The 10203-nt window shown below is 42.8% G+C and overlaps 2 protein-coding genes across 3 annotated transcripts; both read left to right on the top strand.

The window, feature by feature from the left end:
- Nucleotides 1-395: 395 nt before the first annotated feature.
- On the top strand, nucleotides 396-3699 carry LOC130130752 (uncharacterized). Its single transcript, XM_056300567.1, has 9 exons — nucleotides 396-619; nucleotides 1018-1231; nucleotides 1442-1614; nucleotides 2033-2193; nucleotides 2282-2460; nucleotides 2554-2647; nucleotides 2822-3162; nucleotides 3398-3460; nucleotides 3693-3699. Exons 1-9 carry the CDS (start codon nucleotides 520-522, stop codon nucleotides 3697-3699), a joined length of 1332 nt encoding a protein of 443 aa, XP_056156542.1. The 5' UTR covers nucleotides 396-519.
- LOC130108061 (uncharacterized) lies at nucleotides 3414-6450 on the top strand. 2 transcript variants are annotated; one of them, XM_056274901.1, is made up of 7 exons: nucleotides 3414-3460; nucleotides 3722-3813; nucleotides 3943-4057; nucleotides 4263-4367; nucleotides 4484-4666; nucleotides 4772-4933; nucleotides 5091-6450. In XM_056274901.1, exons 2-7 carry the CDS (start codon nucleotides 3733-3735, stop codon nucleotides 5288-5290), a joined length of 846 nt encoding a protein of 281 aa, XP_056130876.1. In that variant the 5' UTR covers nucleotides 3414-3460; nucleotides 3722-3732; the 3' UTR covers nucleotides 5291-6450. The 2 variants fall into 2 exon arrangements, with proteins under 2 accessions (XP_056130876.1, XP_056130877.1); XM_056274902.1 differs by having other exon boundaries at nucleotides 5094-6450.
- The last annotated feature ends 3753 nt before the right edge of the window (nucleotides 6451-10203 follow it).

The raw sequence follows: 10203 nt of genomic DNA on the forward strand, positions 1-10203 counted from the left end.
AAAGAAAGGTCACTCAGCCGATAAAAAGGGACCATGCAGGACGAGGCAAGCCAAGAGGGAGATGTGGAGGACGGCGTCGAGCCTCAACTGCTGATAACTCCTAAAAAATTTTGAAATTCATTAAGTCTCATTGATTTACTATGTAACTAATCATTCATGTCACTGCTTCTCTGACTACAAAGTGATCACAGGATCAGCGTTTCCCTCATTATTGAAATATACTTGTGGTGGTAGCAGGGGTGGGGTATGATCAGACTCTGCTATTGCTAGATTTGATACTTCTCGATACGTTGGCAGCCATGAATATACTTGGGCGGCCTGCAAAGTATTTACTATGTGTGGGAAACCCTGCGGGTTCTAATGATTAGCCAATCAACGCCAAGGATGGGACTAACAGTGTTGTCAAGCTGTTGTTGAGCGTCGTCATTTGTAGTGTAATGAACATGTGAATAGATTGTTGCTATTTTGCCTTAACCTTCAAAACATGTTAGGGTTCTCCTAATCTCTTTCTATTCTTGCATGTCTTGTTTTACAGTCACATGCCCTGGTACGGAGGACTCCCAGGCCACGACTACTACAGGGAATTCCCAGCCAAGAGTGTTTGCTCAAGAAGAATTTGGTAAGATTGTACACGTAGATCGCATCATCCTGAAATCTTAAAGATGCCACACAGGGTATCAATTGGCCATGGTATAGGACGCTATACTATTTGGGGTTATATCTCAGTAAAGCACCCTGCCACCATTCATTCATTGCACCATAGACATGTTTCACTTGGTCTGTAATACTGCATCTACAGATAAAATTTTTGTCATTCACCCTGTTGATCCAAGTAATCCTTAGTTTAGATGTTTAGTAATTTGCAACTGATCAGACGTAATTATTCATATACAGGCATGGTACTGTTCGATTTTCAACGACCCTTTATGGCTTTTGAGCACTCAAATGGAAGTAGAGATTACAAGTTCTCTATTGCACCTTTAACATATTCAACATGCTTTTGCATTTCCTTCATAGACCGAAACATGGAGAGGCTGTCAATGACTTCTGGGTCATTCCATACTGATGTGCCTGCTGTGCCTCTGCAAAGCTCCTCGTCTTGGTCCTTGCGTCAGCTGACAGCCCAAGAACAGTGGAAGGAAGCTCGGCCAGACCACCTGCAATATCTACTGGCAACTGAGGCTGTTGGCCAGGAGTTGTGCTCTATCTGCCATCAGGCTGCTGTTATAAGGTTGGTGTCAGATGTCTGCAGCTCTCTTCAGTTTTTGTAAATAGTTTAGTTTACACACTGTTATCATAGGCTGAATAAATACGGAAGGACATGTCCTAACAAAAGGACATGGCTCAATCTTACTCCAATTATTCCAACCAAATGCAAAGTTGAAAATATATGGCACGTCTTATTTGCTTATGAAATAATTATCTGTTTTTCTTTGCATAGGTGCAGAGACTGCCTTCCCGAGGAGTGGTTGTGTGAGGCCTGTGATGTGTTGCACCATAAAAGATGGCCACTCCACAACAGAGACAGCGTGGTGGATGGCTTCCTCAAGGACATCCCACCATCCACATGCTATACTATAGGGGAAACTGGACACTACATCTCACACAAGCAAGGTACATATTCTATGTGTTTTTACTCACTCGCTATTAAGGCATTATTTTATGTTCTCAAATTTTTGATTGGTAGTTATTTCTGTGAGAGTGTATGACATTAAAATATACATGTTTCTATTCTGTCTGTTATGCAAATAACATGTTTCTATTTTATTTTCTGTCAGCTTCCATTTTACCCACAGTGCGCGCACCACAGCTATGCTCATATGAAGTTGCTGACGTCACTATGTCTCCAGGCAGAGAAGTCATCCTTATCACCATAAACGGTAAAGAGTTGTCCTTTTATACTTCATATCTGTTAGCATAATGACATGTCATTGTCTAAATTGTTTAAATATATCACCTGGACGGTTCGACTTGCACATGCCTGTTCATGTGTGCAATATCTGCCCGCAACGCTGGACCCCGGATCTTAAAGATCTAATCAAGAGTGGTTACTGGCCAGCCTCTTCACATTCCCAGACCCTGTACACTATTGACCTCTTCCACTCATTCCAAGACCTGAAGGTCATTTCACCTGGCTTTTCCAGGCAAGCTTTTGCAAAGTTGCTGGAACATCGCACTCGGCGTGCTGGAAGAGTAAGTGTAATAGAACAAATGTCTTCATAATTATTATTATATTGTTAAATAGACAATACCCATATGCTCATAATTATGTACACTTCAGTCAGGGCAAATCAATGGGGATGCACTTCAGCGGAGCTTCCTGGAGTTTAGCTATTGCTCGTTTGAGGAGGACCAGCTCTGCTGTGCGACCCCGTTCACCTGCCCCGCCTGTACCCCAGAAATGGTGGCTGTAGCAGCTGATGGAAACCGGAAGCTTTACCACTTTAAACAATCCAGCGGGTGTGTCTTTTGGTTGTGGTCTTTTTGTTGAATTTGGTCTTTAGGACAATGGGAATGGTTTACTGATGTTATGGTTGTTTTTTTTTTCATTAGCTTCGAAAACACTGCATTTTTTGAAGGGCTGTTTCTTGCCAAGGACAGTAAGGTGTCAGCTTTTGTTGACACCATTAGGACTGCAGTGAAAAGCGTAAGTCTTACACCAGCCAAGTATACATTAATCATGTTGTTACTGTATGTACTCACCACATACTAGTGGGCTATTCAGCTACTCCCGATACCAATGGGTATTAAGTGAAAGGAATGTTAATGATGCTGTAGTACCTGTGTTTCAAATGTTTCTGTTAATGCACTGTTCTCACAGACGCAAGGCAAAGCAACATGCGGTGCTTCGCAGTGGGCAGCAGCCAGGGAAACCTCAAGGAGGGCCAGTAAACTCGATGAGGAGGGCGTTGAGGTAGCCGTGTGTTGCCATGGCTACCTCTTGAAAGGCCTAAATATGTACCGGGGTGAAATTTTTGCCTACCCTCTGTATCTTCAGAGAGAAATGCAGGCCACAGCAAATGTCAAATTCTTTGCCATGGATGTCACCTGCAAGTACTGGCCATACCTCCAAAAGGTTGTGGCTGCCCTTCCACCACTCCAGGGGCTCTTGCAGATGAGGCCATTCCTCAGCATCATGCATGCCAGGGCTCATGCCACAAAGTGTGAGGTATATTTTCATTTTTTCAATTTATTATGTATTGTTTTATAAAGAAACAATATTGAGATTCAGCTCAAGATTCCATGTCAATTTTCATGCACTGCTGCTAATATCAGTGTTCAGTCCATTGTCAGTGGCAGGGGCAGGGTTCTGCGGGTGTTTCGTGATCAAAGGCAGGGCCACTGGTACTTTTGATCAATCCAGCTACCTGACTACATTCATTGTCTCCTTTAACAGCTTAAATGGAGTGGCAGGAATCAGGAGGGAGCGGGCACAACGGCTGGTGAAGAGGTTGAGCAGGTGAGCAGCTACCTCTCCCGTTGTGCTGTAACAACAAAATATATATGTCTAAAGCAGGTTGGTCACTTTCAGCACTTTTCCAGCACCCAATCCCTACTCATCTCAACTCTACTCTCTTCAACTGTACCTTACTGTACTCACTCTCACTTCGTTTTCTAATTTTCTGTTAAAAAAGTGGCATTGTATCTATCCTGAAGTGTGTCATCTTCTCACATTGTTCTATAATTTGCAGTCCATAATGACATCCTCTACTTCCAACAGCCCGTGTGGACATGCTGACTGTCCATGCAATGGAATGGAACAGGCACAAGGGAGACAATCTCCACAAGGCCCTCTCCACAAGATATGTGAAGGTATGTCCTGTATTCATGTTTGTTGTATCATTATGTGTTTGTGTATCTGGTTAAACCCACAAGCGTGAAGCAGATTTGGGTGACTGTACCTGACTTGAAATTGATGCTGAAAATATTTCTGTCTTTCAGACTTGTCAAAGAGCTGTGGAGGAGACAGCAAGACTTCTAGAGCTCAGAGAAGAGGTCCATTGCTCAGAGGAGATGGCACTGCAGTGGGTTATGGATGTTCAGGAATGGGCTGGGGGTAAGGATGACAGGAAATCATATCTCTCCCATCTCTTTTTGTCCTTTTTTTGCATTTATATCTGTACTTTCAGAAGTAGCTGTTATTGAATGCTGAAAAAGTAGTGCAATACATATACAAACTGTGAAGTAGGTGTGCGATTAAATGATTTTGTTAGATTAAATATCTATATCTGGTATTCCTTTACTATTTCCCAATTCTGTAGAGACAACGGATGCCGCCAGTGATCAACGATCCCTGCAACAACAGTCCATTGAGGGGCTTCATCTGAGCCTTCACCACAGAAAACAGAGCCTCTACCGTCAAAATGGTATGGTAAAATTTTAAGTATTTACTTGTATCATATGTAATGGACAATACATGTACATGATCACTTACCCATTCACTACATTGTCAGTTGTTTTTGTGCTACTTTTGTCTTGTTAGACAGCAACAAGCTTCGTCACCGCCTGCTCAAAAATTTGGCGAAAGACAAGCGGCGTCTCTTCGAACAGATTGCCGAATACAACAGGCTGGTGTCAGAGATGCAGATCAATGTGGCAGTGGTCGAGAGGTCGCTGGCTGGACTCACTGTGTCACACATATGGCCATGGGAGGTGCACAGCAGTGGTACGTGCCTTTTGAGATGCTCAAATGTGTGTGTTTTGAGACCCAGGGTATAATTATATAGAATATAAGTTACGGAACTATGCCCTGATCATGCATAACTTACAGGATCATCAGTGAACATCAGCACCAAGAGACGAGTGCATGACCAGCAGATGCTGACCACACGCCTGCAAGAGGAGAGGAGCATCCTGGTTTTGGAGATGGCCCAACACTGCACTTCGTTGCGAAACCTGGCCTTGGCTCTCAGGACCAAGATTATAAGTGAGGGTATGTTGAAAAAAAAAAAACTTTGTTTTCCATTCATGTTACTGCCATCCCACCAAAAAAAATTTTGCAACACAAAATCAGCAGGCATTTGATTAGATGCTACATACTATCAGAATCCTTACTATAGGTTTGTGTATTGTCTTGTTTTGAATGTCAGCAGAGGGAAGTGAAGGACTACGATGTCTTCTTATTCGAAGACTTTCGGAAGTGGAAGGTAGTTTGCGGTTGGTCCTACAGCACTACCAGGCTGCTTTGGGGCCACATGCATCTCTCCTTGGAGGCTTGGATGATGAAGAGGAAAGTGAACCTAGCAGTTCGGAAGAGAGTGAGGAGGAGGCTGAAGAGGAGGCAACCTAGGTAGCCCTGGCAGCACATCATCCCCCACCCTCATCCATCTCCACTGGCTCCCAGTCAAGAGCCGTATCTCCTACAAACTCCTCCTCCTCACCTACAAATCCCTCCATGCCCTCGCCCCCCAATACTTGTCTGACCTCCTCCACCAGTACACTCCATCCCGGAACCTACCGTCCTCTGACCTGGGTCTGTTCTCCACACCCATACTAAGCTGCAGACTTTTGGTGACAGAGCCTTCAGTGTGGCGGCCCCTACCCTCTGGAACTCTCTCCCTCCTGACATCCATGGCACACACACCTTTGGCGCACACACCTTTTCACCAAGGCTTTTCCCCATTAGTTAGTTTAGTTTAGTTAGGTTAATTTTCCCCTTTTTTGCTGCTGCCCCTCACTGCCCCTCCCGACCCCTTACCTGACCTTTGGTTTTTTGAAAGGCGCTATAGAAATCTTGAGTTATTAATATTATTATTAGGTATCCTCCTGGGGTATGCATGGTTGTTTGCCTGTGTAACAGGATTCATTTTGTTTGTATGTTTCACTAGATTTTTATGTCTAATTTGCTATTGTTTATTTGTTTTTCTGTTTCTGTGATCGCCTGTCTTGTTTAATTTTTCATTTTATTGATTTATTTACTTTATTTTAATATCCTGATTATTGATTGGCCACATTTAATATCCTGATTACTGATGGGCTATGAGCTGGGACATTGGCGGGGTCGTGAACTCTTAGGTCTCTGTCTCTTTCCCGGGTCTGGCTGTTGTGGGCAGAGGTTAGTAATGCCAGGAGCTCTATGTACATCCTTTTTATGAGAAGCTAGAATGTTTGAATGTCCATAATGTTTGATTTAAATATCTCTAAATTGTCATGTGTATTATAGGTATGATTGTGTAGTGAAAATGTAATTTTTTTACGAATAGTTTAAGCAATGAGAGTGACGACGACGATTTATGTTGTTGAAGCTGAAGCTAGCTGGCCAATAATGCTAAGCTGGGAAAGAGCCCTGCGATCAAATCTTTTTGCTCTGTGATTACTCTACGCAGATGGGCTCAATAAATGGTGGATGCAGTACATCGGTCTCCAGACTGCTCAATGACCATAACACCACGCAGAGTGAGCTGGTAACACCTGTATGTGCCTGTTAATTGTGAAATAAAGATATTGAAAATACTGTGATAACTTTTTTATTTGATTTTTTTCCTACAATGTTGTGCCCTGTGGTTATAAACAGAGAAAATCTATTTAAAGGGTGTAGAGCTTACCATGCTTACCTTACTTGTTTCTCACTCAGGTCCTACCGATTGTTATCATTTCCTTGTTTGATTGTCACTGATATATGTGATATATGTAATTGGCAACATTAAGTTTGAAAATAGAAGAAGAAGAAGAAGAAGAAGAACCCTTTATTAATCCTCTTGGAGAAATTCTGTGATGTGTTGCATGCTGAATTGCACCCTAGCATGCGTGTCTTTAATGGCAGGAGAAAACCGGAGAACCCGGCAGAAACCCACACAAGCACGGGGAAATCCTGCAAACTCCACACAGAAAGGACCAAGGGATGGGATATAGGCTATATATCCCATATACATATAAATATGATTTCAGCAGTGGAACAGTTTTTACGATTTATTAGGGGATAACATTGATTAAAGTTAAGGCTGTGATATAAGCTAGCTGGAGGATGCATAAGTTACACCTCCCAGTCATTTGGAAATGTAGTTAACGAAATTAAGATATAATTATAATACGCTGTTCAGTGCATAATGTTTACTTAGATATTATTATGAAGACGTTGCCTTTGACAACGTGAATGAGCGTTTCCATTCCTGTGTAGGCTACTTAAAAACATGAGATGACGTAGGTGACAAAGAATGTTGAGTGGGCCTACGGAGAAGATATGAATCAATAGACAATCCCGCATTACGCAGAACGACGTTGCTTAGCAACACGCGCGAGGCTTGGAAGGTCAACACCACTGATTGGCTGAGATTGTTCGCGGCGTTCTGGCACCACACGTGGAGGAAAGCCAATTGGCCAGAATTGTTCACATAGTTCTGCATGTTTTATGCTTTTAACGTCACTCAGAGGGCTTCTAATGTTGAAACAGCGCCTGTCCCACATTCTGTGGACAGTAATGCACCTTCTGATCTTAGAAACTTATAGAGTGAAACGATAATTCATTCAGATTGTAACCCTAATATACCGTAACCCTGCTCGGCATCTCACTGAACTACAAATATGGGCGCCATGTTGCATGTTTGTATTGAAATTCTTATGGGTGATGTAGTTTATTAATCAAACATAGCATTATCTTCTAAGTTATAAATCTGTTTTAGGTGGGAATCTCAAGATATGTTCTTTCTACCAATATATACAACATAATTGCGCTGTGTGAGTTTACATCACTTGCAAAGGCCCGAATTTGATTTTAGGCCATTTTAAGTAGCTAAAATTATTTTTGCAGTTCCCCACTTCCACCCCTCTGAAAGTACATGTCCGGAGCTGTCCAAAAGAGTTTACTTTGTTTTGATGGCTATTTTAATTACAGAGATATGCGTTTTCAAATGTGACCTCTGGTCAGTGTTCAAAGGTCAATATCTGAGCCTAGGGTCAACTCAAATCTTTCATATTTGCAGGCTTTCTTCTGGAAGCAAAGGCCTTTCTGGAAATGTCTTTGGTTTGGCGCTAGCATAAAGGAAGCTCAATTTCCCAACCCTAGCCAAAAACCATGCATGGTCTATAAGGCCATAAGTTCCATGGCAAGTTGAACTGTCAAGTCACAGGGTTGGAATTTTTTGTTGTAGAACACAACCAAATACATTTTTGGAAAGATCTAACATATATCTAAACATATATGTTAGACTTAGTTCTGGAGTGTGCTTTATTTCAGAGAAATAGTGTTTTGAAGTTATACCCCCCCCCCCCCATAGACTTCAATGTTAATTTGCCTCTCACATGGTGTTATTGGAGTACAGTGTATGTAATCTTGCATGAAATACTACAAATAACATATTCAATGGAGCCAGCGATTCTGCTTATCTTGAGTCTGGGCTTATGTGTCTAACACGCTGCCTTCCAGAGATATGGCCTCAGAGTCTCCTTCCCAGGGAACACATTGTCACTAATCTATCGATAATAAACCTTTGCTGCATTACAACTCAGTGGTGTTCTCAGTGGAAGTCTCGTCAGTTCTTGCCTATTGATTGATAGCAAAACTTCCACCCAGACCCTCCACTGTCCTGTTACCCACACAGACACAACTAAGCCATAGCCACAACCCTTATCTTGCTGGGGTCAAAAGGTGAAGTAAACAATGAAAACCCCATAGAGGATGGATGGATGAGTGGATGGATGGATGGATGGATGGATGGATGGATGGATGGATGGATGATGGATGGTTGGATGAGTGGAAGGATGGATGGATGGACGGATGGATGAACACTTGGACACCAGCATACTGAAGATAGAAGGCTTATAACTTATAACCTCTTCACCTACACCTGTTTGGTCTCTAATGTAAGAACCTCTTTGAGGTTGCTTACTCAATATTTAGATTGTATGCATGTCATTGTGACATACAGTATCCTAATGACAGTAACACACTAAAGTCTCTTGACGAAGCATGCCTTATCAGATAGGCTACGTCGAGCTTCAACGGGCTAGCAGGCTGCTGCGGATCTTCACTGTTCTTTGCTATAGCGGGGGTCATTAAAATATCTATTTAGCTGTCTATCAATATAGCTGTTTGTCAATCTATCTATGTAATGTGTGTCACCAGCGACAATTTGACATGTAGCTATGCAGCCCACGGCGGTAAGGTGCCGCGAGAGGTACCGATCATCGGCGCCCTCTGTAACCGGAGAATGGTGCTCATGTCCGGGTAGCCTACGCCCTGAGCGCCGGTGTTGTGCCCAAATCCCACTCCCCGACAGAATCTCACTCCCCTTCACATAAGCGGTTGTAGTTCCGGTTGTGGGGGTGATAGAGACATGAGCCCGACACGTTTTTATACGCATGAGTCCCCTGAACACATAGAAACCAACCCTAAGTCGATCGGTGCTTTATCGACCGAGTTATGGTCACTTTTCTGCACCTACCCCTAACCACCTAGCCTGGGTAGGCAAGACGCAAAATGGAGGCATTTGCCGGTGTGGGAGTAGGTACGGAAAAGAAGCTATAGCTCGGCCGAGAAAGCGCCGATCGACTTGAGGTTGGTCTCTCCGTGTTCAGGAGACTCTGGCGTATATAGAAATATATTGGCTCATGTCTCCAGCACCCCCACAGCCGTAGCTACAACCACTTCCGTGATTCTGGCGGGGAGTGGGATTTGGGCACCTTAACTGAGAGTTAGCGAAGTTGAAAGCAACTTCCGGTCACGTGGCTTTGGTAGAACGCAGGTAAACCTTCGGCTAAGCAACTCATCCCTTTCAAGGGCAGATCACTTCACAACTGCATGTGATGGCACATTTACCTCCATATGTGTCGGGGCTGTACCTTGATAGTCTCTCCATGGTCCTGTAAGTTCTTTCTAAATATATTATAATTTAAAATATAATGTTGTCGCTTGAAATTGTGTATTACAATTATTGAAAAAGTCAAGTGGTCAATGATTTGGAAATGATAGGCCTCTGCAAATGTGATGTTTCGTCCAGTTGTCAGATAATACTTCCGCCTTCTCTGAACTTGTCGACGCTGTTCATGCATTGTAGTCGTGTCATCCAATCTGTCTTCTTGGGTTAGGGTTCATTGTTTCCACTTCCAAATAGTGTCTCTTGAAACCATTATAGTTACTTATAACCATTATAGTTACTGCGGAATTTGAAATTGACCAACAAAATGTACATTCTTTGCTTGGTCATATTGGCTCAGGCAACACTATTTGTTTTATTTGATCAGATCTACTACCGGTTACAAATAGTT

The sequence above is a fragment of the Lampris incognitus genome, chromosome 2 (assembly GCF_029633865.1).
Source record: "Lampris incognitus isolate fLamInc1 chromosome 2, fLamInc1.hap2, whole genome shotgun sequence".
Classification (NCBI taxonomy): domain Eukaryota; kingdom Metazoa; phylum Chordata; class Actinopteri; order Lampriformes; family Lampridae; genus Lampris; species Lampris incognitus.

What these genes read in the sequence shown, in the direction of transcription:
- LOC130130752 (XM_056300567.1), top strand. Translation starts at nt 520, where the DNA reads ATGTCTTGTTTTACAGTCACATGCCCTGGTACGGAGGACTCCCAGGCC. An exon ending in GCACTCGGCGTGCTGGAAGA is followed by an intron (nt 2,194 to 2,281) that starts GTAAGTGTAATA and finishes TGTACACTTCAG; the next exon opens with TCAGGGCAAATCAATGGGGA. An exon ending in CACTTTAAACAATCCAGCGG is followed by an intron (nt 2,461 to 2,553) that starts GTGTGTCTTTTG and finishes TTTTTTCATTAG; the next exon opens with CTTCGAAAACACTGCATTTT.
- LOC130108061 (XM_056274901.1), top strand. Translation starts at nt 3,733, where the DNA reads ATGCTGACTGTCCATGCAATGGAATGGAACAGGCACAAGGGAGACAAT. An exon ending in TCTCCACAAGATATGTGAAG is followed by an intron (nt 3,814 to 3,942) that starts GTATGTCCTGTA and finishes TCTGTCTTTCAG; the next exon opens with ACTTGTCAAAGAGCTGTGGA. An exon ending in ATGGGAGGTGCACAGCAGTG is followed by an intron (nt 4,667 to 4,771) that starts GTACGTGCCTTT and finishes CATAACTTACAG; the next exon opens with GATCATCAGTGAACATCAGC.